Source organism: Girardinichthys multiradiatus, chromosome 15 (assembly GCF_021462225.1).
Source record: "Girardinichthys multiradiatus isolate DD_20200921_A chromosome 15, DD_fGirMul_XY1, whole genome shotgun sequence".
In the NCBI taxonomy this organism is placed as follows: domain Eukaryota; kingdom Metazoa; phylum Chordata; class Actinopteri; order Cyprinodontiformes; family Goodeidae; genus Girardinichthys; species Girardinichthys multiradiatus.
The window spans coordinates 32,876,012-32,901,830 of NC_061808.1; the positions used below are offsets into that span (position 1 = coordinate 32,876,012).

Sequence of the window (25,819 nt, forward strand, 5' to 3'; positions counted from 1 at the left end):
CCAGACGAAAGAAAAAAGTGCTGCAAGAAATCTCTCATTTGTTAACATCACAAAAAACAGCCATTTTAACAGGGGTGGATACACTTATGAGATCCACTCTATTTAACAGTTTGTAAGCAGATAATGTTTTCTGTCTTATAACTGTCTTTTCTGTGTTGAAGATGTAACCCTGTAGGTACAAACTTCACATTAGTTTACTTTCTTAAAATGCAAATCTTAAAGTGTAATTGTTAAAAAGGCTTAATGTGTTTTCCATGCATTTTTTGTGCTATATACTATGTGGATCATCCAAAGGCCTACGATAATGCACAATGTTTATGGCAAATCATTGAAGACTTTTGTTTGTAAAGTGCCTTGAGACTTTTTTTTTTGGTAAATTGGCTTGATATAAACTAAATTGAATGAAATAGCATTAACACACTTTGGTAACGGTTTAGTCTATTTTCTATATGCCTTCACCTCACCTACATGTAAATTTTCCTGGTAATTTGTGAATCCATCAGTGAAGCGTTTGGTGTATTAATCAGTTTCAATGATGCATTGTGAATGGAAGGACTGGCTAGAAAAAAATATCTTGCCTTGGGTATACAAAAAAAAAAGGATCAACAATGTCTCGTCATTGGTGTGCAAGGTCTTGACTTACCATTGGTTAAGTTTTGGATTATGTAATGTTTAGGTATTACAAGTATCAAGGCAAGATGAGGCTGGAGCACAGTGACCTGACAACAAAGCTTACACTCTGTTGCTGACTATGCTTAAGATATTTTGATGTGCTAACAAGCTGCTTTCAGAGATTCTACTAAACTAGTCTCTTCTAAACTGAAACAGGTTTGCAACCCTTAAGGTGTATGAATATTTTTAATATAAGCAGTAACCACAAAACAGCAATGGAAGCAGAATCAGATTTGTATGTCAGTTATGACTTCCATCCTTGTTATGAAATTAACAATGTCTCAAAAACACTGAGAAGGACTTCTTCTACAGTATGTATGTTACTTAACATTTTCCTTGGCTTACTGTCTGTTATTACAGTGTGTGGAAACCTCCTTGTAATAATATCCATCATTTACTTTAAGCAGCTCCACACACCATCTAACTACCTGGTTTTCTCTCTGGCTGTGGCTGACCTACTTGTGGGGATTGTAGTCTTTCCTCTGAGTATGTCTTTCTCTCTTAGTTCCTGTCTGTATTACAGAGACGTATTCTGCAAAATTCGAGACAGCTTTGATGTTATACTGAGCACAACTTCTATTTTTAATTTATGCTGTATTTCTGTAGACAGATACTATGCAGTGTGCCACCCACTGACATACAGATCTGAAATAAACACTGCCGTTGTTCTGGTTATGATCCTTATGAGCTGGGGAGTTTCTGTATTTGTTGCGATTGGTTTTATTGTGGCAGAAGTAAATCAAGAAAAATGTGAAAAAAAATGTTTTTCTGATGTTGTGCTTGAAAAAGCTTTGGCCCCGGTTTTCTCATTTTATCTCCCAGTGATCATAATGCTGAATATCTACCTAAGGATATTCCTTGTTGCACAAAGACAGGCTCGCAGCATCCAGGACACAGCAAAGTCTGCAGTAAACATCAGTAACATGGAGAGGAAGGCAACCAAAACTCTTGCTGTTGTTATGGGAGTTTTTCTAATGTGTTGGCTGCCTTTCTTTCTTTGTTTTTCCTTTCAGCTATTAGGTGGTGTTTCAGTGCCGGTGTTTGAATCCCTTAACTGGCTTACACTGACGAATTCAATGCTCAATCCGTTTATATATGCTTTCTTTTACAGCTGGTTCAGGTCAGCCTTCAAAATGATAATTTCTGGAAAAATATTTCAGGGGGATTTTACACACAGTGAGCTCCGCTGACATATTTAGAATCTGAGAATTGGAAGTTATCTAAGTTCTGCAATGGCTGTAAAGCTACTGTTGGAACACCTACCCTACTTAAGAATAATGGGAACAAGTTAAATAATGTTTCCGTTGTATTCTGGATCAGTTTTTTCACTGCATAATAAGGTATTCACATTTCATATAATAATTTACCAAGGTCATAAATGTTGTCCATCTGAAAAAACGAAGAATGTGCATTACCTTTAGAGACTAAAATACATTCTTGACAGAAATTTGTTTTTATGATTTAAATTGTTCAACTGCTATAAACTACAGCGAGGACCTTCAATAAAAGTAATCAAGAGGAATAAACATATAGAAGGTATTATGATTCTGTGTCTAAAAAAGCAATTTTTTGTGTTTTCCGACCTCTAATCTTGTGGCATGGCTAAGAGGGCACTAAAAACATAATAGAATAGAACAGTAAGCAAGTCTTTATTTGTGTATCATCCTTCATAGTAAAGGCAGTTCAGAGGGTTGTACAAACAGAACAAAAGTATTAAAAAAGTACATTAATAAGTAAAAATGACACAATATAGGTTAAATTTCCAGTTGTATTTAATGTCAAACTATAATATAATTTTACTATTTACAAATCATAAACCGTGCCTGAAGGCTGAAAGAAAAGAAAAATTACATATCAGCTTTCTGAATTACGCACAGGTTGGGAGCTATATTTAATAACATTTTAAATCAGTTAATCACACATAAAAGCAGCTGTTCAGACACATAAACATTTCCCCCAAAACACACAAAACAATACCACCATGAAACAGTGTGTTTGGTTCGGAAATTTGGCAGTCCTTGAGGGAACCAGCGTCTGCAGAAGGAGAGGGCAGGCAGAGAGCAACTGCCCATAATCAGACTGCCTACATCGGCTCTAACGGGAGGAAGACCGCGCTAAAGTTTTGAGGCGTTAAAATCCTTGTCCTCATTATTGGCATGGCTGAAATTCATCATAAAGTCCAAAACTGCAACTTCTCCGGGCAAACTCTGGAGCTTTACCAGGCGGCAGGGTCTCTCCATTTCTTCTGCTACCCCACTCACATCAGAACCCTTGTGCCTTATTTTATAAGTTCTGGCTGAGCTGTTTTCCAGATAATTATTCTGGTGGATCATTTTATGCGTCCAAAAAAATATATATATATGAGACAGCCTTGCATATACAATAATAGAAACATTATTTGTATTTTGTTTATTTATGTTTTTATTTTCTACTTATGTATTATTCATTCTACACTGACGGCTGGAGCCAGCTTTCAGTGGGTCAATGGAAACACAACTAGTACTGTGCCAAGGGAGAAAATGAGGCGAGTGGAGCAGCGCCACCTAAATAGAGCCAGTGGAAAGGGTCATTTGATGTTATAATAACGTGTTTGTATTCCCGTCAACCGTTTGGAGTAATAATGTAGTGGTGCATAGGTGTGTGTATGTGTGGATGGGTGAGCGTATGTGCAGAAATAAGTTTGTGTTGAGTGGGTGCATGTGAGTGTGAGTTTGTCACCTTGGAAGTGTAAATTTGTTAGTGTGGAGACAATGTTGGAAGGCCCGCAAACCACAGCACTGAAGAGCAGCAAAGAACAGGTAGACCCGGCACTGGAAAGCAAAAGCAGTCCCTGGCAGCCGGATATAAATCATCACCCCAAAGAACCCATATTTCCCGCACAGAAGTAAGTTGCCAGCAAGGCACAGGAGCAGCAGCCACCAGACCAAAGGCGCACAGAGTGAGCCCCCCCCCCGTTCAGCCACAATACCACCCTCAGCCGCGCAGACCAACCTGGAAACCGGACCTCCTGGTGGCCCAAGGGAAGAACCAACCCCCCGGCTGCAAGGCAGGGGAGATGCCCCCAGTGCACAGTGCAGGCACCAGCTCAGTGCAGGCACCAGCTCACTGCAGCAGTTGGAACCTGGGGGAACCAATGTATGAGGGGCACATTGTATTTCATGCAGCCTCCATAGTCCTCAACTAGCCAAATACAAGGGGCCCCCGTGGTACCATCAGAGATTCTTAGGCCATTTCAACAACCACAGTGCCCGAACTGAGCTACATATGCCATGAACCTGCATAGGCTATCATCTATTCTTCTAATACCACGGCCATATTGGGCTGCTATTCTGGACTGACATATTAAATAACATAAGCCTCCTTATTACACAACATTATTGATAAGTACTTGCAGACCAATGGCTTTTCCCCAAATGTCATTGTATATGTGAGAGAGAGGGTTAACACTAGAGGCACCTTTATATTGAACATACACTTTTAGGTCCAAAACAGTACCGCTTATAAAAGTGTAACAAAACTTTTATATTTAAATATTTTTTTCCACTTTCTCTGAATCAAATCTTTTCAACAACTTAGGACCTATTCTTAAATATAAAGTTTTTATAAGTTTATATGCTCTTTTTGTCCACCAAACCCAGATTATTTAACGGTAAAAACAAAAATATGTTATATTTTCTAAATAAAAAAAAACACTACAGTGGAATATTTTGGATGTGGGTGTTACAGCCTTCACTTGGTCAAAAATGTATATCAGAATCAGAATCAGAAAAGCTTTATTACCAAGTAGGTTTTTGGACATATAAGGAATTTGTTTTGGCGTAGTCGGTGCAATACAATACAAATTAAACAGTATAAACATATCCACAATATAAAAAAAATATATGTGCACAGTTTTAAGTGAGTGAGAGGAAATGTAGAGCAGTATTGGGTGCGAGAGCAGTACAACAGTGCAGGTGATCAGTGTGCAAGTATGGCAGTGCAAGTAAAGCAGGAGTCCAAGCTGAGCGTTAATGTAACGCATAGAGTTGCAAACTACAAGTGTCCTGTCAGCAAGAAAGGGGGGGTGTGGGGGAAAGGGAGAGTGTCAGTGTGGTTTCCGGACTTTGTTAACAAGGCTGGTGGCAGATGGGAAAAAACTGTTCTTGTGGCGTGAGGTTTTGGTCCGGATGGAGCGCAGCCTCCTGCCAGAGGGGAGAGTCTCAAAGAGTCTGTGACCGGGGTGGGAGGGATCAGCCAGAATCTTCCCTGCCCGCTTCAGGGTCCTGGAGGTGTACAGTTCCTGGAGCGACAGTAGACTGCAGCCAATCACCTTCTCAGCAGACCGAATGACACGCTGCAGCCTGCCCTTATCCTTGGCTGTAGCAGCAGCGTAACAGATGGTGATGGAGGAGGTGAGGATGGACTCAATGATGGCTGTGTAGAAGTGCACCATCATAGTCAGGAAGAACATCCTCTGCTGGGCTTTCTTGATGAGGGAGCTGATGTTTGGCTCCCACTTGAGGTCCTGGGAGATGATGGTTCCCAGGAAGCGGAAAGATTCCACAGTGTCAATTGTGGAGTCACAGAGGGCGATGGGGGCAGGTGGGGCTGGGTTCTGCCTGAAGTCCATAACCATCCCCACTGTCTTTAGAGCGTTGAACTCAAGGTTGTTCTGGCTGCACCAGTCCAACAGATGGTCCACCTCCCATCTGTACGCGGACTCGTCACCATCAGAGATGAGTCCGATCAGGGTGGTGTCGTCCGCAAACTTCAGAAGCTTGACAGACTGGTGACTGCAGGTGCAGCTGTTGGTGTACAGGGAGAAGAGCAGAGGAGAGAGAACACAGCCTTGGGGGGAACCGGTGCTGATGGTCAGGGAGTCAGAGACATGCTTCCCCAGCCTCACGCGCTGCTTTCTGTCAGACAGGAAGTCAGTGATCCACCTGCAGCTGGAATCGGGCAAACTCAGCTGGGAGAGCTTCTCCTGGAGCAGAGCTGGGACGATGGTGTTGAAGGCAAAGCTGAAGCAGGCTGACTTGAAGCAGGCTGGCACATGACATGTCTCCAGTGAGGTGTTAAAAATGTATGTGAAGACTGGAGACAGCTGATCAGCGCAGTGCTTCAGGCTGGCTGGTGAGACAGAATCCGGTCCGGCAGCTTTCCGGGGGTTCTGTCTCCTGAAGAGTTTGTTGATGTCCCTCGCCTGGATGGAAAGAGCCGTCCCCGGCGTGGGTAGGGGGCTGGTGGGGGGGAACTTCAGGATGGGGGTTGGAGGTGCCAAGGCCCCTCTTGAGGTTGGGGAGGTGGGGGTGGTAGATTGTGGCTGCAGCTGTTGGGGGGGTGTCGTGGGGGATGGTTGCAGGACTGTCCCTTTGTCTTTCAAAGCGGCAGTAGAACTCGTTCAGGTCGTTGTCGAGGCGTCGGTCATTGATGGAGTGGGGAGCTTTCAGCTTGTCGTTGGTGATCTGCCTGAGCCCTTTCTAGACAGATGCAGAGTTGTTGGCTGAGACCTGGTTTTGGAGCTTCTCAGAGTACAGTCGTTTGGCCTCTTTCACTGCCTTGCCAAACTTGTACTTCACCTCTCTGTATATGTCTTTGTCCCCACTCCTGAAGGCCTCTTCCTTATCCAGTCTTAACCTTCTGAGTTTGGCTGTGAACCAGGGTTTGTCTTTGTTGTAACTCACCCTGGTGCATGATGGTACACAGCTGTCCTCACAGAAGCTGATGTAGGAAGTCACAGCCTTTGTGTACACCTCCAGACTGTTGGTAGTAGTCCTGAACACATCCCCGTCTGTACAGCCTAAACACGCCTGGAGATTCTCCACAGCCTCAATGCTCCACTTCCTTGACGTCCTCACAACAAGTTTGCAGAGCTTTAGTTTCTGCCTGTATGCAGGAATCAGGTGGACCATGATGTGGTCGGATTGGCCCAGTGCAGCACGTGAGACGGCGTGATAAGCGTCTCTGATGGTGGTGGAACAGTGATCCAGAATGTTGTCCTCTCTGGTCGGACATTTAATAAACTGTCTATATTTGGGGAGTTCGTGGGGGAGATTACCTTTGTTAAAGTCGCCAGCAACGATAACAAAGAAGTCCGGGTTGGTCCGCTCCACATTCAGTATCTGGTCGGCGAGCATGCGTTGTGCGGCCTTGCACGTTAGCTTGCGGCGGGATGTAAACATTGACCAGGATGAACGAAGCAAACTCACGGGGGGGAATAGAAAGGCTTACAGTTTATGATGAAGGCTTCCAGGTCTGGAGAACAGTGCTGCTGAATCACTGTCATGTCGTTGCACCAACCACTGTTGAGGTAGAAACAGATTCCTCCACCTTTTGCTTTGCCGGAGAGTTCCGTGTCTCTGTCCGACCATCTGTGGCGCCATCTTGATCAACGTTAACAAAGGTGCAAAACAAATGATCAATAAAGACCCGTTGTACCCGGCCCCCTCCTTGAACTGCCACCTTAACATGATGGAGGGGTTTGAGTGCTCGAATGATCCTAGAGGGTATGTTGTCTTGGGCTTAAATGCCCCTGGTAGGGTCTCCCATAGCAAGCAAGCTCTAGGTGATGGGTCAGACAAAGAGCGGTTCAAGACACCTTCATGAGGACCATAAAATCAAGGCATGACGTTGCCCGGTACGGCGGAGCAGGGGTCCCATCCTGGAGCCAGGCCTGGGGTAGGGACTCGTCAGAGAGCACCTGGTGGCTGGGTTGCTCCTTGCAAGACCCGGCCGTGCCAAGCCAGAACGAGAGACGTGAGGCCATCCCCCAGTGGGCCCACTACCTCAGGGGGAACCATGAGGGACCAGTGCAAAGAGGATTGGGCCAGGGACAAAGGTGGAGACCTTGGCAGCCTAATCCAGATGCTTAGGCTGGCTCTAGGGACATACAATGTCACCTCACTGGGGGGTAAGGAGCCTCAGCTTGTGTGGGAGATATCGACTAGAAATAGTCAGGCTCACCTCCACACACAGCATGGGCTCTGGAACCCATTTCCTTGAGAGGGGCTGGACTCTCTTCTACTCTGGAGGTGGATGATGTATTTCCTGATTTCATTAACCTTTGTGTTTGTCTACCTAGATGACATTCTGATCTACCCCAAGCCGAGTCCAATCCCCCAAACCAGTTTATCCTTGAAGTTGATGCTGGACCTATACTTTCACAGTTTAGGGTCAAACCTATACTTTTACAGTGCTCTGATTCGGACTCCTTATGCTTTTTTAATGTCGCTTATCCCCCACAGGGTGTAATTATGACGCAGGGGACTGAGAGCTCTGAGAGCTCTTTAAACGGGGAGAGGTCGCAGATGGAAAAAAAGGAAACGCTGATATGTTTGAGAGTTTGAGGAGTGGCGGCATTGGTTGGAGTGTGCTGAACTCTTGTGCAGGTTTGGACTGATCATAAACATCTATCCTACTTGCAGTCAGATAAATGCCTCAATTCCTGTTAGTCCAGTTGATTCTTTTCTCATTTCAACTTTCCAATATCTTATCGGCCAGGTTCCAAAAACACCTTGTGCCAATTCTCCTCAGATGATGACAAGTCCCCAGCTCCCATTCTTCCACCTAGTTGTGTCCTTAGATCCATGTCTTCGGAGATTTGGGATGCCATGAAGCAAGCTCAACAGTCTGGACCCAATTCAAGAAGTGGTCCATCCAATCGTTTTCATTTCCCTTCATAGATTAGAGTACATCTGATTCACTGGATACATACTGCCAATTTCACCTGCCACTGTAAGCGTTGAACAATAGCCTTCATAAACAGAAGATTTAGCTGATTTACCTGTGTCACGTGGTGGCTCAAAGTCTTGCCGCCCACAGCAACCACGACTGAGGAATTCTCTCCCTACTTTCTTCCCAAAAATTACCTGATGTCCATATTCTTTTAGGACTACTTCTTTTTAGTCCCTGCTTCGTCCAACTCCTATCTCATTGGTCATAGTATTGTGCCTGTGTGGCACTTACCGAAGCCAGGAAATGACAAAACTTCCTTCTTCTTTAATATTATAGAGCGACTCAGTTAATGGAAATTTCTTCTTTCTCTGGTGAAAAGAACCCCTGCAACTCAATATAATACTGGGCAAAGGTTTTGGCTGCCATCTCATGATATTTCACTAAAATCCATGTCTAAGAAAACCTCTTACAGGTTCATTGGCCCTCATAAAATAACTTCCATCATTAGTCCCACCATTGTTCATCTGCCAGCATGCGCATCCATCCCGTTTGTCAAATAAAACCGGTCCATTTGTGTCGTTGTTTTCTTTACTGATTTGACCCAAATGCAGAATGACACTCAGGAGGCAGGCAAAAAGTTTAACAAGTTTATTTTGAGAGGTATGGAACTGACAGGTATGGAACTGGAACCGGGACTGGAGGCACAAGACTGTACGGGAAAGGAGGACAGGTAAGTACTCCGAAGATAAATTGGGATAACTGGGAACTGGACCAAGATCTTTGCTTACTGTTTGATGAATGGTGGTTGGAGTGGAAGAATGATGCAGAGCCTGGGAGGACTGAATAGACGTTGATGCGGAAACGGTGAGTTAATCCAAGAAGATGGTGAGTACTCTGCTGAGGCTTTGGGTGAGTATAGCAATTGTATTGTCCAGATTAATATTACTGATAGGAATTACCTGATGAGGTTTCGGTGAAGTAAATGTTGGAGGGTGAGCAGTGTTCGCTTGCCTGGAGATGTAGGTTTTGGAGCTGTCAGCCAAAGCTCAATCCAGAATGGGTTTCTTCTGAGGCTTAAGTACTTGGGCTGAGGCAGAATCCAAACCGAGGACTTTGAGCCTGAGCTGAAGGTCGCAGGGAACCAGAACTTGAAGTTTCCTAGGAAGGAGCATATGAAAGGTAAGAGACTATGAACTTTAACTTTAGACTGAGATCTCATAGCTTGGCCATTTGGAGTTACCACAGAGGTTAACACTCAGGCAATGGAGTGCTGACAGCTCCACCTTCTTATACTCCTCCAGGTTGATGGAAATGGGGAACACCTGCTACCCTCCATGCCGGAGGATCTTGGCGGCATCTAGTGGTGAGTAAGTGTTAGCAGCAGGTAAAAAACAATGCATGAACACTCCCAGACTCCGACAATTCGAGCATCTTGTGCCCTCTTTCCGAGACCCTTCCTCCCACCTGGGACATTGAGGGACACCCTGCCCTTTTAGCTCCGATGGATCGTGGGCTCCTATTGGCGAAGTGGCAGTTGGCAGAACGTAATATATTGGTGAGTGGAGGGTAACAGTCCAGATGAGGAGCTGGAGGAGGTGTCTGGGGAGAGGGACGTCTGGGTGTCTCTGCTGAGTCTGCTGCCCCCGCGACCTGGTCCCGGATAAAGCGGAAGACGACGAGTACGAGGGTAACAGAACTGAGGACTGGTCTTGGGTGCCCTGCTCCTTCATATTGGATGATTCTTTGATCTCGGACTATAAGGTCTCACTGCCATCTTGTTCTTCTGGACAGCTAGGTGGTGGTCGTTAGGGAGGGGGAAGGGTGTCAGGAATCTGGGGTGTTTGTGTCTATGTGGTTGGTTTTGTGTTTCTGCAGAAGTAAATGAAAAGCTGGATACCGGTCCTCCATGCTTGAGTGTTAGCCCATGTGGTAAACTTGAAGGCCTCGTTGTTCATGTGATTCTCTCTGTGCTGTTGTCCCATGCTAAGGATTTTTGTGTTTCTCTTCTTTCAAGGAAAACCTCTGAGCAGAGACCAAGTTCTTCCTTTGTGTGCTCCTGGATCTCTAGCCACAAGACATCCACAACAAACATGTCATGTACAAAAATGAAGGTAGCGTGAAATGTGCGTAAATCTATTCAAAATTTTGACCTGCCGTTAAAATGTGTGGAAGCCACGCAAACTTTTTCAATCGACACGAATAAACTATTGTGAAGAACACAATATCGAGGCACGTGACGTCGTCCGGTACGGCGGAGCCGGGGTCCCACCCTGGAGCCAGGCCTGGGGTCGGGACTCGTCGGAGAGCGCCTGGTGGCCGGGTTGCTCCTCGCGGGACCCGGCCGGGCCAAGCCCGAACGAGAGACGCGAGGCCATCCTCCAGTGGGCCCACCACCTGCAGGGGGAACCGTGAGAGACCGGTGCAAAGAGGATTGGGTGGCGGACGAAGGTGGAGACCTCAACGGCCCGATCCCCGGATGCTTAGGCTGGCTCTAGGGACGTGGAATGTCACCTCGCTGGGGGGAAAGGAGTCTGAGCTTGTGCGGGAGGTCGAGAGATATCGACTAGAAATAGTCGGGCTCGCCTCCACGCACAGCGTGGGCTCTGGAACCCATCTCCTTGAGAGGGGTTGGACTCTCTTCTACTCTGGAGTGGCCCACGGGGAGAGGCGGCGGGCTGGTGTGGGTTTGCTTGTTGCCCCCCAGCTCAGCCGTCTCGTGTTGGGGTTTACCCCAGTGGATGAGAGGGTTGTATCCCTGCGCCTTCGGGTTGGGGAGAGGTCTCTGACTATCATTTCAGCCTACGGGCCGAGTGGTAGTGCAGAGTACCCTGCCTTCTTGGCGTCCCTGTCGGGGGTGCTGGATAGTGCCCCTCCCGGGGACTCCATTATTCTGCTGGGGGACTTCCCACGTGGGGAACGACAGTGACACCTGGAGAGGCGTGATCGGGAGGAATGGCCTCCCCGATCTGAATCCGAGTGGTGTTTTGTTATTGGACTTCTGCGCTAGTCACGGATTGTCCATAACGAACACCATGTTCAAACATAAGGGTGTCCATCAGTGCACTTGGCACCAGGACACCCTAGGCAGGAGGTCGATGATCGACTTTGTTGTCGTATCATCAGACCTTCGGCCGCATGTTTTGGACACTCGGGTGAAGAGAGGGGCTGAGCTGTCCACTGATCATCACCTGGTGGTGAGTTGGATCCGCTGGAGGAGGAGAAAGCCGGACAGACTCGGCAGGCCCAAGCGCATAGTGAGGGTCTGCTGGGAACGCCTGGCGGAGCCCTCGGCCAGGGATGTATTCAACTCCCACCTCCGGGAGAGCTTCGACCAGATCCCGGGGGATGTTGGAGACATAGACTCAGAGTGGACCATGTTCTCTGCATCTATTGTCGATGCTGCTGCCCATAGCTGCGGCCGTAAGGTCTGCGGTGCCTGTCGTGGCGGCAATCCCAGAACCCGGTGGTGGACACCGGCAGTAAGGGATGCTGTTAAGCTGAAGAAGGAGTCCTATCGGCTGTGGTTGGCTTGTGGGACTCCTGAGGCGGCTGACGGGTACCGTGAGGCCAAGCGTGCTGCGGCCCGGGCTGTGGCAGAGGCAAAAACTCGGGCCTGGGAAGAGTTCGGTGAGGCCATGGAGAAGGACTACCGGTTGGCCTCGAAGCGATTCTGGCAAACCGTCCGACGCCTCAGGAGGGGGAAGCAGTGCTCTGCCAACACTGTTTATAGTGGGGGCGGGAGACTGCTGACCTCGACTGAGGACATTATCGGGCGGTGGAAGGAGTACTTCGAGGATCTCCTCAATCCTGCCATCACGCATTCCGTGGTGGAAACAGAGGCTGGGGACTCGGGGTTGGACTCTTTCATCACCCAGGCTGAAGTCACCGAGGTGGTTAAAAAGCTCCGCGGTGGCAGGGCTTCGGGGGTGGATGAGATCCGCCCTGAGTACCTCAAGTCTCTGGATGTTGTAGGGCTGTCATGGTTGACACGCCTCTTCAACATTGCGTGGCGGTCGGGGACAGTGCCTCTGGACTGGCAGACTGGGGTGGTGGTCCCCCTTTATAAGAAGGGGGACCGGAGGGTTTGTTCCAACTACAGGGGGATCACACTCCTCAGCCTCCCTGGTAAGGCCTACGCCAGGGTATTGGAGAGGAGAGTCCGACCGATAGTCGAACCTCGGCTTCAGGAGGAACAGTGTGGTTTTCGTCCCAGCCGTGGAACACTGGACCAGCTCTATACCCTCTACAGGGTGCTCGAGGGTTCATGGGAGTTTGCCCAACCGGTTCACATGTGTTTTGTGGACCTGGAGAAGGCATTCGACTGTGTCCCTCGTGATGCCCTGTGGGGGGTGCTCCAGGAGTATGGAATCGGGGGCCCTTTATTAGGGGCCATCCGGTCCCTGTACGAGCGGAGCAGGAGTTTGGTCCGCATTGCCGGCACTAAGTCGGACCTGTTCCCAGTGCATGTTGGACTCCGGCAGGGCTGCCCTTTGTCGCCGGTCCTGTTCATAACTTTTATGGACAGGATTTCTAGACGCAGCCAAGGGCCGGAGGGGGTCTGGTTTGGGGACCAGTGGATTTCGTCTCTTCTTTTTGCGGATGACGTGGTCCTGCTGGCCCCCTCTAGCCAAGACCTACAGCATGCGCTCTGGCGGTTCGCAGCCGAGTGTGAAGCGGCTGGGATGAGGATCAGCTCCTCCAAGTCCGAGGCCATGGTACTCGACCGGAAAAAGGTGGCTTGTCCTCTTCAGGTTGGAGGGGAGTTCCTGCCTCAAGTGGAGGAGTTTAAGTATCTCGGGGTCTTGTTCACGAGTGAGGGAAGAATGGAGCGGGAGATCGACAGACGGATCGGTGCAGCTGCCACAGTAATGGGGGCGCTGTGCCGGTCCATTGTGGTGAAGAGAGAGCTGAGCCGAAAAGCAAAGCTCTCAATTTACTGGTCGGTCTACGTTCCTACCCTCACCTATGGCCATGAACTTTGGGTCATGACCGAAAGAACGAGATCACGGATACAAGCGGCTGAAATGAGCTTCCTCCGTAGGGTGGCCGGGCACTCCCTTAGAGATAGGGTGAGGAGCTCGGCCATCCGGGAGGGGCTCGGAGTAGAGCCGCTGCTCCTCCACATCGAGAGGAGCCAGTTGAGGTGGCTCGGGCATCTATACCGGATGCCTCCTGGACGCCTTCCTCGGGAGGTGTTCCAGGCACGTCCCACCGGGAGGAGGCCCAGGGGACGGCCCAGGACACGCTGGAGGGACTATGTCTCTCGGCTGGCCTGGGAACGCCTTGGGCTCCCCCTGGAGGAACTGGAGGAGGTGTCTGGAGAGAGGGACGTCTGGGCGTCTCTGCTGAGTCTGCTGCCCCCGCGACCCGGTCCTGGATAAGCGGAAGACGACGAACGAACGAACGACGAACGAACGAACGAATAAACTACAGAAAACTAAGACTTACCTAAATTTACTGATAATACCATTCAGCTTTATTTAATTAATGGACCATCAAATCTAATATTTTTTCATGAGTTTGATCTTTTATGGTTTAAACCCAAGCAATCAAACTGATTCACTTTTAGCCTCATACAATAACATAACACACATCCGAAAATTATAGAGACAACCTCAATCAGATGTTTACTGTAAAACTTCCTCTGTTTTTGTCACCAGTAGATGTAATTGTGCATCAGTCTGTGCGCTGAGGAGCATAAAATGCGAATCATCTAAGGGGCACTTTCATTCTCAATGAAAAAAAAAAAAACGATGTCGTATCAACAGATTAATTCCAAACAAGTCAGGTTTGATGATTCCTACTGTGAACAAGCTGTACACAATCACACATGTCCATAAATAGCCACATAAACCTAAGCGTAACTCTGGAATGATGGCTTTAGCACAGCTGGAGAATGGAAGAAGTTGGAGGGAGCATGTTATTCAGAGATCGTACTGACCTGCTGGCACATGATGATGCATTGCTTATTGGCCAGTTTAGATTGCCCAGGGCAATTATTTTGGACGGAGCTGGCTCGGTGTTACAGAGGCAAACCAGGAGGAATTCTGCGTCGCTGGTGCCAGTTAAAGTTCAGGTTCTCTCTACGCTGCGGTCCTTTCAACCCGAGTTTTCAGAGGGAGCTGGCAGACAGGTTGGGTATTTGACAGTCATCCCTGAGCCGGGCCATGCCAGCCATATTGGTCGGCCTCATCTGTATGTTGCTCAGATATAGAAAGTTCTCCTAAACTGTGCCTCTCATTTGCATCGAGGAGGAGATTTTTGAATATAATCAGAGCTATAGACTCCACTCATATTGCTATAAGGGCACCAGCTGTAAGTGAATATGAATTTGTGAATATAAGGCATTTTCATTCAATATATGAGCAACCTAATTATGACACGCTAATGTGTTTCACAAATGCAATGGCACGTTGGCCTCCTCAGCTCATGATTCCTTTATACTATTATAATTGGGAAGTGCTGGGAACAAACCTCAAGCAGACTTTGTGCGTGATGGTCGACTTCTAGGTGATTTTCTATTTTCTTATGTGGCGTCCTGGATGTTTGTAAAGATTTAAACTACTTCACATAATATGTGTGGTGACAGTCTTCCCAATAGAAATATGGGAGGAATATTATTGTCGTTATAATGATCAGCATTGAGCTGTAATTGAGCTCAGTGCAGCAGCCAGAGTGACGTGTGGATTTGATGCAGACATTGTTGAACTAAACGGGTTCGAGTTGAAAACCTTTTTCAGTCAGGTTTGAGTCACTGATGTCTTACTAGAAGTAGTTGGTTTGCTGTAATTTACTACGAACATCCCTCATGATGTGTAGACACAGTCTCTCTGTGACTGTCTGACTGTCACAGCACCGTGGCCATGGTTATTTGGACATGTTATGGGTGACTTCCAGCTACTTATCTTGCTTTGCATATGTATTTAGAGGTAGGGAGCGGGTGGCCCAAGTGCCACCGCAAGTTGAGATGTATGAAGGCTACGTTTGCGGTGACATGTCTATGCACAGGTTTGGACATCTGAATTTTTTTGTGCGCAGCAAGTTTCAGAATTTGTCCCTACTGCAAACTTTTAGTATGAAAGCTGCACACTCTTTCATACATGAGACCCCTGATCTTCATTCCATTGCTTGCAACACCAAGGCTTCTTATTATTCTCATCCTCATTACAACCTATCTACTCACCGACACTTGCATTTCCAACTTCACTTCTTACCACACCTTCGTCCTCCATCTACCAGCTACAAGCCACCATGCGGACCTCTCCCCCCAGATTCCCACTCATTCTTCCTTCCAATCACCTTCTACACCACCAATAAGCCTCCTCCATTTCCTTCTCAATACCTTCCTACAGTAATTTGTCTGTTCACTACTTCCTCTCCTCCCTAGTGACTCTGCTGACCTGTGTTCTCAGAAACCCCAGATCAAGATCTCCTTTGCACTGATAATTATTCTCTCCAAATAAACTGTTTAGAACTTACTTCTGGTCTCCTGAGAGTATTTGTGCATGTGGGTGAGGTGTCTTAACAAAACCATGACACTGTCAAAAAAAAACACATTTTAACACGTTTTAGTGTTGCCTTGTAGGACACAAGAGTTGTGATAAAAGGACCATCATATGTTGTGTCATAATAGACACAACATGTGTTGTCTCTGAGGTAATTTTTAAAGTTTATTACATCATGTCATGTTTTTATAAATCAATTTCAAGAGGGGATCTGGGGTGATGCTCTCAAGCTGTCACATTTTTAGACTTTGGGAGCTGTTGTAACTGTTTTGTGCACTACTGGATGGTTCAGGACGTACAGTTACTCCAGCATAAAATCATAACAAGAAGCATACAGAGCAGGACTACTCGCCTAAAGAGCTGGTCGCCAGGCTCTGGCTGTCCGGGTAAACAATATAATAAGCAATCCAAGAAAACTATGTACCGTTGGTTTGAGGGGCATTTCAAAAACTAATAAGAACTGCATCAGAACAGAGATCAAGATTACCGTCATTCCTCTCAGGGGGAGGAACATATTGTTTTCAATATTCTTTATTGAGCAAACTGACGAAACTGTGGTACGATGTACCTCTGTCGTGGAAAAATCTGATTATCCAAGCACTGTTTAGGTGGAAATCACTCAAGTACAAGATGAGACCTGCATATTTAGTACATGAAATTCGCTGACGCATCACACCACATCCGGAAGGTGCTCTATTTGATTGAGATCAGGTGACTGTAGATGCCATTAGAGTTCACTGTGCACATTGAGGATTTAGGCTTTGTGATATGTTTAATTATCCTGTTATATGAGTCATCAGAAGATGGGTACATTGCGGTCACAAACAGACATACACATAATAAAAGCACCATATACACAGATTGCAGTGTGTCCAATCTGATTGGGCAGGTGCATGTTTGCATTATGATAATTAAGTGAAGTTTCTTATTTAAATGTCAGGCACATTGGCAACATTATTCAAAGAGAAGGAAACACCCCGACTCACACACAGATGATGTTTGAGTGTATTCTGTTACACTTAGTAAATGACATGTGCTCTATTCTGATCTTTTGATTGCAAGTGTGTAAGACCATACTGAGTTTGATACTAATGTTTTTTGTAATAGTTTAATATTTGATTTGTATTGACTTTGATATTTCAGAAATCCTCTGCTATGAAACTAGAGCTGACTGCCAACAGAACTGTATATAGCATACATCCCTGTTATGAAACACATGACTCTACTTACAAATTTACAAGTAACCCATCTTTTATTTGTGTGGCATTGTATGTTTTCCTTGGCTCATTGTGTCTTATTACTGTGTGTGGAAATTTTCTTGTAATAGCATCAATTGTTTACTTTAAACAGCTCTACACTCCTAACAACTATCTTGTTCTATCCCTTGCTATGGCTGACCTGCTTGTCGGAGTTTTAGTTTTTCCCTACAGCATGACATTCACTTTTACTTCATGTTGGTATGATGAAGATTTATTTTGCAAAGTGCGAGGCAGCTTCGATGTAACACTGAGCACAGCTTCTATTCTGAACCTTTGTTGCATTTCTGTTGACAGATATCATGCTGTGTGTAAGCCTCTGACTTACAAAAGTACAATGAATGATCGTATCATTGTTATGATGATTCTTGGATGCTGGGGTACTGCTGCTTTAATTGGAATTGGCATCATCATTGCAGGATTCAATCAAGGGAAATGTGAAGAGAATTGTGCAATGGATGCTTTAATATTAACCACTTTAGGATGTATGTTTTCTTTCTATATCCCAGTTATTGTAATGCTTGGTATTTATCTAAAGATTTTCCTTGTTGCACAGAGTCAGTTAAACAGCATCCACAGTACTGCCTGTCGAAGCAAAAAGCCTGCTGGAGCTCTTAGTATGATGGAAAGAAAAGCAACAAAAACCCTTGCTGTTGTAATGAGGGTTTTTCTCTTGTGTTGGACCCCCTACTTTCTTTGTATAGTTTTTCAGCCTCTAATATTTGATATAACACCAATAGCTGTAATTGAAACTCTTAATTGGCTAACTTTGTCAAATTCTATGTTGAATCCCTTTATTTATGCTTTCTTTTACAGCTGGTTTAGAGCGGCTGTCAGAATTATGATTTCTGGAAAGATTTTTCAAGGTGACTTTACAAACACCAAGCTCTTTTAACATGTTTTAATGCACATGTAACTTTCATTAGACATTGATTGTAGTAAAAATGAATATAAATTAGGGTTTCTAGAACAAAGTGAATAGCGTTTATTTACAGCATATTTGGAAGGGACGCCCCCATAACAATGGAGACCCAAGCTATAAATGAGATTAAGAATTAGGCCTGTTTCAATTACTACGTAAACAGAAAAACATAAAGCTCCTCTTAATACTACTGTTTTCTGTCTGCCATAACTAAAGAAATATCCTAATGGATTTTAAATTATTCATATCCTCCAGTAAATCATTGTACACTTTGGGTCTCTGTTTATATACATTCAAAAACCAGCCTAGAAAAAAAGATCAAGATCAGGTCAAAGGATGGCCATTAGATTAGGCTTAATGTGAACTAAATGTCATATGAACCAAAAATCAGACAAGGCTTGGCAGAAGTAAGTCTACCTATACAGTTCAGTTTCTGCACATGGACAATAGGAATTAAATGATCAGGTTGGCTATATGTTTCAGAATCCCTCCCAGAATCGTAATTAAAAAAATAAAAAAATAAATTATATGTATATATATATGTTTTTGTGTGTCTTTGAATTTAATGTAGATATTTTTACAGTGGTCACATAAGCTTTAAACTACTACTACTAATACTACTACTACTTCTACTTTACGTATTAACAAAGCACTTTAAAACAACCATTGTTGTAACAAAGTGCTGCATATGTAAAATCATGAAACATTAAAACAAGGAAAAAGAACAATAAGAACAGACAGTTAAAAAAACAAGAAAATAAAAAAAACAAAGACTGAAGTAAAAACAAAAAAGTTTCAGGCTGTGTCAAAAGCCAAGGAATAATAAAAGAACATTTTTAGAAGGGTTTTCAAAGTGGACAGGAAAGGAGCATTCCTGATATGTAAAGGAAGATCATCTTATAAAACTGGGCAACACTGGAGGTTCTGTCCTCTCTGAGCTTCCATTTGGACCTTGGCACCTCCAGGAGAAGCCAATCAGCTGACCTGATAAATCAAGCAAGAGAATATGGGTGAAGCAGTTTAAAGAGGTAAGACAGGGCAAGAAGGTGTTGTGCAATCAGAATGCTTATATTATTTTCTATTTAATTAAAAAAAACATTTAATCTGTCAAGTATTGTTCTGGGAATACCAGCCAAATATGGCAGTGGTATTAGGATGATAGATGAAAGAGTAAATTGAGCTCTAGCATTACTGAGCAGCAAAACTCTGCACATGAAAAAATAAATTCCCAACAACTTCTGAAAATATAGGGATTTATCAAGAAAAATAATTCAACTCCAAGTTAAACATATTTCAATTAAACTCTTTACTAGGCTAGAACAACTAAACAACTAAAACCTAAAACTACCAAGAAAAATGAAGGAATGAAGAAAACTATTGAACTATATACAAATGAAGGAATAAGAGAATCAAAAAAATGGTTCAAAACCATGATCATCAAAATGATGCAATATTACAATTCAGCTATGTTTGAGAACAAAGATTTTTATTAAGGAACCTAGAAATGAGGTTAAATTAGTCTTAGATCTAACTAGGAACAATAATTGCTATGTCTTCAAATAACCAATCACAAAGCAAAATCAGAAGTGTGAATAAAACGTTATTTTAATAAAACATTTTTAAAAAATTGGTTCGCTGAATAAAAAATCTTCTTATTGTTGTTTAATTGTGTTCTGTCCTTCATACATTTAAAATAATTTTCTGTGTTATTCCCTAGGTCTCTGTGTCTCTTCTTTGCCCCTTTTTCTGCCTCAGCAGCTCCACATATCCTCTGACTAGCTCATCTGGTTTCTATGTCATTTCTCTACCCCAGCCGCAGAAAATATTTATATACTGTATGTATATTTGTTCCTCACTGGTTCCTTACCTTGACTACATGCTCTCTGTGTTCTCTATGCTTCCAGCGTTACCAGTCTCACCTATTTCTGCAGGGCAGTTTTTGTATGTTTTTACTCTTATGATCACTAAACAAACATTAGACCGATTCTTGCCTGCTCTGTGTCCGCGTCCTCATTGCAAATCATGACAAGAGAAAATATTGTTTTTTATGTTTTGCATTTTGTTCTTTTTTCAGATGAGGTTTGTTATTCCACTATTGAGTTGTTAACCCATCTACTGGCCCCTTTTCATGTCATTCCTACGTGAAGACTCCAATAATGTACCTTTTGTACATTTTTGCTGGTGTATTTATAGTCAACAAAATGTTTATAGAAATTTAATCTGGCCAAAATCGCTGATGATGTGACTAACAAATTTGTTATTTTTCTGCACTTCTCTCTGTAAGCCTGGAAAAAGAGTGCCATCACTATGCAGTTTTCTTCAGTTTCATCAACTCTAGCAGATCTGCACTGGTGACTGGCTGTAATTACCGTTGGTACTTGTGCTCCTCTTTATACCACACTTCTTCCTTCCACTCAACTTTTAATGAATATGCTTGGATACAGTTCTATGTGAGCTGCCAGCTTCTTCAGCAACAACTTATGACTTAACCTTCTTGTGGAAAGAATTAGTGACGGTGTGTTGGTGAACTGTAAAATTAGCAACCCTCCTCATGACAGTGTTTGCTTTAATATGGCCTTCAAGAAAACTATGTACCATAGGATTTAGGGGGAATATCAAACACCAATACGAACCGCATCAGAATAACAGAGATCAAGAATCCCATCATACCTCTCAGGGGCATAAACATATTATTTTCATGGAGCTTTTCTATAGTTTATTAAGCAAACTGACTGAACCGGAGTATAAAGTACCTCTGTGGTGGAACAATTCAATTATCCAAGCATTGTTTAGGTGAAAATCACTTAGGTACAAGATGAGAGCAGATATTGCAACACACAGCATCCATATCAAAGTGTAATCACCAACAGAGTGTAAGTTCTGACCTACAGATTTATTACATGTCTAAAGGACAGGAGAAGTACATAAGTATTTATATAACAGACTGTGTATATAACAGAACTACCTTCTCTTTACCTGTAATTTGCAGTTGCAGAAACCAGCTCTGGTGATGACCTTTAGAGTGGCAAAGCACAGAAACCTTTTCCACACAGGATCCATAACCGTGATAAAATAACAGACACAACATAACACACAGTTCAACAGAGTCATGAGACTTTAGCAAGCAACAACACTTTCCATTACATCTACATCAATCTGATTATGTTGTTTCTGAGCAAAGAATGTATCAGTTTCCATTGTTTTAGGGAGAGCAGATCACATGAAGGTTTTACTCTAAAAGCTGACTTAACATAATGAACAGGTTTATTCTGTAGAAAATAACTCTCACTGACCCTTTATGAGCCACCACAGCTACCTCTCTTCTCCATCTGCTGGTCTCTGTGGGAGATTTTTTGTTTAGGGCATTTATTTTTTTTTTGGGACGTCAACTCTTGTATCCCAAGAAGTCCCTTAGGCTCTAGAACAATACCGGGCTGGTGTAGAAATTATCACAATAAGTGTGTTATCCAGCTCCCAGGAAGTTCTGCTGATGAGTGACTGAGTGGAAGATTAAGTCGTATTCCCTTCAAGAAACCACTCGTTACCAGAAGAAACATCTCCATCAGGTGCATGGATGAGCCTCCGTCTTCAAAGCCTCTCCAAACTCACAAGTTTCAGCATCAGGGAAAGACAGGTTGAGTTGATTGATTCATTTCTATTATTAAAATTATTATGTGTTGCCAAATTTAATCTGTTACTGATCCTTGCAAAAGCGTTACTAATTAAAAAAAGCATATAAAATTCTAGTTAAATTGTGGACGTTCAATTATTTGAGTCACCGTATTTTTGGTTTTTCATTGGTGGTAAAACGTCTTGTTGCCTGGTTCTAAGATATTTTAGAAGGTTTTTATAGGTTGCCTTAGCCATGTTTGTTAAAACTTGGGGCTCGTGCCGAGCCACTAAAATTAACCTAGCCCATATACCAAGAGCCAGTTGTAAAATTAGTGAATGAGCAGCCATGAACAAAAGTGACTGTTGAAGTGTAAATGACTGCGGTCGGCTACTCATTCGTCCAGACCTCCAGTCGAAGAAGGGCGAGACTTTTGGATGAAGGCTGTCAGAGGCTAGGCGAGTCATTTCCCGACACCAGCTTAAACAGAACTTTCAGTAAACCTGCTTAGTAAGATCTTTCAGGTTTAGGGAAGTCCGGACCCGTTGGATGTAGAGCTGCATTGAGCAATCCCTTTCGACATACGGAAGTAGGAGGGAGGGGTTAGCTCATCGGACAACGAAACAATATTCAGTTAGATGGTGGCATGTAAACAATGCTTTTGACTCTAAAGCCTCAATCCGGGGTGAGTAATCCTGGTCTTTAGGGGCTGGTGTATTGATGTTTTAGATATATCCCTGCTCCAAAAGACCTAAAACAAACATTTGAATCATCTCCTGAGCCTGACACCACCTTAGCGAGACCCCAGTAATGATGAGTACATGTGATACAGTTGTGTTGAAGTTGGGAACATCAAAAACTTCCGCAATCCTAAATAAATGTTGCAGATTACATCATAACTCGATGGATCATGCAAGATTTTCCAATATGTTATTGTCCAATCTTGGTCAGACTGTTCTATTTGCAGCCTCGTTTTCCTGTTTTTAGCTGATTCACACATATTATTACAGGACAAACACAAAACTTGCAGGGTGTCCTATTTGACTGGGCAGGTGCATGTTTGCATTTATTATGATAATTACGTTTTTTTTTTTTTTAAATGTCAGGCTCAATGGCAAGGTTATTCACAGAGAAGGAAACACCCCCTTGTACACACTGATGGTGTGAGTGTATTCTGTTATACTTGGTAAACTATGTGTCATGTATTCTGATCTTTTTATTGTAAGTGTGTAAAGACCATACTGAATTTGATACTTATTCTTTAGCTGTATATTTTATGATTTGTATTGACATTGATATTTCAGAAATCCTCTGCTATGGAACTAGATCTGACTGCCAACAGAACTGTATATAGCATACATCCCTGTTATGAAACACATGACTCTACTTACAAATTTACAAGTAACCCATCTTTTATTTGTGTGGCATTGTATGTTTTCCTTGGCTCATTGTGTCTTATTACTGTGTGTGGAAATTTTCTTGTAATAGCATCAATTGTTTACTTTAAACAGCTCTACACTCCTAACAACTATCTTGTTCTATCCCTTGCTATGGCTGACCTGCTTGTCGGAGTTTTAGTTTTTCCCTACAGCATGACATTCACCGTTACTTCATGTTGGTATGATGAAGATTTATTTTGCAAAGTGCGAGGCAGCTTCGATGTAACACTGAGCACAGCTTCTATTCTGAACCTTTGTTGCATTTCTGTTGACAGATATCATGCTGTGTGTAAGCCTATGACTTACAAAACTACAATGAATGATCGTATCATTGTTATGATGATTCTTGGATGCTGGGGTACTGCTGCTTTAATTGGAATTGGCATCATCATTGCAGGATTCAATCAAGGGAAATGTGAAGAGAATTGTGCAATGGATGCTTTAATATTAACCACTTTAGGATGTATGTTTTCTTTCTATATCCCAGTTATTGTAATGCTTGGTATTTATCTAAAGATTTTCCTTGTTGCACAGAGTCAGTTAAACAGCATCCACAGTACTGCCTGTCGAAGCAAAAAGCCTGCTGGAGCTCTTAGTATGATGGAAAGAAAAGCAACAAAAACCCTTGCTGTTGTAATGGGGGTTTTTCTCTTGTGTTGGACCCCCTACTTTCTTTGTATAGTTTTTCAGCCTCTAATATTTGATATAACACCAATAGCTGTAATTGAAACTCTTAATTGGCTAACTTTGTCAAATTCTATGTTGAATCCCTTTATTTATGCTTTCTTTTACAGCTGGTTTAGATCGGCCGTCAGAATTATGATTTCTGGAAAGATTTTTCAAGGTGACTTTACAAACACCAAGCTCTTTTAACATGTTTTAATGCACATGTAACTTTCATTAGACATTGATTGTAGTAAAAATGAATATAAATTAGGGTTTCTACAACAAAGTGAATAGCGTTTATTTACAGCATATTTGGAAGGGATGCCCCCATAACAATGGAGACCCAAGCTATAAATGAGATTAAGAATTAGGCCTGTTTCAATTACTACGTAAACAGAAAAACATAAAGCTCCTCTTAATACTACTGTTTTCTGTCTGCCATAACTAAAGAAATATCCTAATGGATTTTAAATTATTCATATCCTCCAGTAAATCATTGTACACTTTGGGTCTCTGTTTATATACATTCAAAAACCAGCCTAGAAAAAGAGATCAAGATCAGGTCAAAGGATGGCCATTAGATTAGGGTTAATGTGAACTAAATGTCATATGAACCAAAAATCAGACAAGGCTTGGCAGAAGTAAGTCTACCTATACAGTTCAGTTTCTGCACATGGACAATAGGAATTAAATGATCAGGTTGGCTATATGTTTCAGAATCCCTCCCAGAATCGTAATTAAAAAAATAAATAAATAAATTATATGTATATATATATGTTTTTGTGTGTCTTTGAATTTAATGTAGATATTTTTACAGTGGTCACATAAGCTTTAAACTACTACTACTAATACTACTACTACTTCTACTTTACGTATTAACAAAGCACTTTAAAACAACCATTGTTGTAACAAAGTGCTGCATATGTAAAATCATGAAACATTAAAACAAGGAAAAAGAACAATAAGAACAGACAGTTAAAAAAACAAGAAAATAAAAAAAAACAAAGACTGAAGTAAAAACAAAAAAGTTTCAGGCTGTGTCAAAAGCCAAGGAATAATAAAATAACATTTTTAGAAGGGTTTTCAAAGTGGACAGGAAAGGAGCATTCCTGATATGTAAAGGAAGATCATCTTATAAAACTGGGCAACACTGGAGGTTCTGTCCTCTCTGAGCTTCCATTTGGACCTTGGCACCTCCAGGAGAAGCCAATCAGCTGACCTGATAAATCAAGCAAGAGAATATGGGTGAAGCAGTTTAAAGAGGTAAGACAGGGCAAGAAGGTGTTGTGCAATCAGAATGCTTATATTATTTTCTATTTAATTAAAAAAAACATTTAATCTGTCAAGTATTGTTCTGGGAATACCAGCCAAATATGGCAGTGGTATTAGGATGATAGATGAAAGAGTAAATTGAGCTCTAGCATTACTGAGCAGCAAAACTCTGCACATGAAAAAATAAATTCCCAACAACTTCTGAAAATATAGGGATTTATCAAGAAAAATAATTCAACTCCAAGTTAAACATATTTCAATTAAACTCTTTACTAGGCTAGAACAACTAAACAACTAAAACCTAAAACTACCAAGAAAAATGAAGGAATGAAGAAAACTATTGAACTATATACAAATGAAGGAATAAGAGAATCAAAAAAATGGTTCAAAACCATGATCAACAAAATGATGCAATATTACAATTCAGCTATGTTTGAGAACAAAGATTTTTATTAAGGAACCTGGAAATGAGGTTAAATTAGTCTTAGATCTAACTAGGAACAATAATTGCTATGTCTTCAAATAACCAATCACAAAGCAAAATCAGAAGTGTGAATAAAACGTTATTTTAATAAAACATTTTAAAAAAATTGGTTCGCTGAATAAAAAATCTTCTTATTGTTGTTTAATTGTGTTCTGTTCTTCATACATTTAAAATAATTTTCTGTGTTATTCCCTAGGTCTCTGTGTCTCTTCTTTGCCCCTTTTTCTGCCTCAGCGGCTCCACATATCCTCTGACTAGCTCATCTGGTTTCTATGTCATTTCTCTACCCCAGCCGCAGAAAATATTTATATACTGTATGTATATTTGTTCCTCACTGGTT

General features: G+C 42.9%; 3 protein-coding genes across 3 annotated transcripts; all 3 read left to right on the top strand.

Annotated features, from left to right (window-relative positions):
* Nucleotides 1-887: 887 nt before the first annotated feature.
* On the top strand, nucleotides 888-1,862 carry LOC124881844 (trace amine-associated receptor 1-like). The gene has a single exon (XM_047387665.1). The coding sequence runs from the start codon at nucleotides 888-890 to the stop codon at nucleotides 1,860-1,862; it is 975 nt and encodes a 324-aa protein (XP_047243621.1).
* A 15,123-nt stretch (nucleotides 1,863-16,985) lies between these two features.
* On the top strand, nucleotides 16,986-17,981 carry LOC124882411 (trace amine-associated receptor 1-like). Its single transcript, XM_047388767.1, has one exon. The coding sequence runs from the start codon at nucleotides 16,986-16,988 to the stop codon at nucleotides 17,979-17,981; it is 996 nt and encodes a 331-aa protein (XP_047244723.1).
* A 4,953-nt stretch (nucleotides 17,982-22,934) lies between these two features.
* Nucleotides 22,935-23,930, top strand: LOC124882410 (trace amine-associated receptor 1-like). The gene has a single exon (XM_047388766.1). The coding sequence runs from the start codon at nucleotides 22,935-22,937 to the stop codon at nucleotides 23,928-23,930; it is 996 nt and encodes a 331-aa protein (XP_047244722.1).
* The last annotated feature ends 1,889 nt before the right edge of the window (nucleotides 23,931-25,819 follow it).

Coding starts and splice junctions, on each gene's coding strand:
- LOC124881844 (XM_047387665.1), top strand. CDS start 888: ATGGAAGCAGAATCAGATTTGTATGTCAGTTATGACTTCCATCCTTGT.
- LOC124882411 (XM_047388767.1), top strand. CDS start 16,986: ATGAAACTAGAGCTGACTGCCAACAGAACTGTATATAGCATACATCCC.
- LOC124882410 (XM_047388766.1), top strand. CDS start 22,935: ATGGAACTAGATCTGACTGCCAACAGAACTGTATATAGCATACATCCC.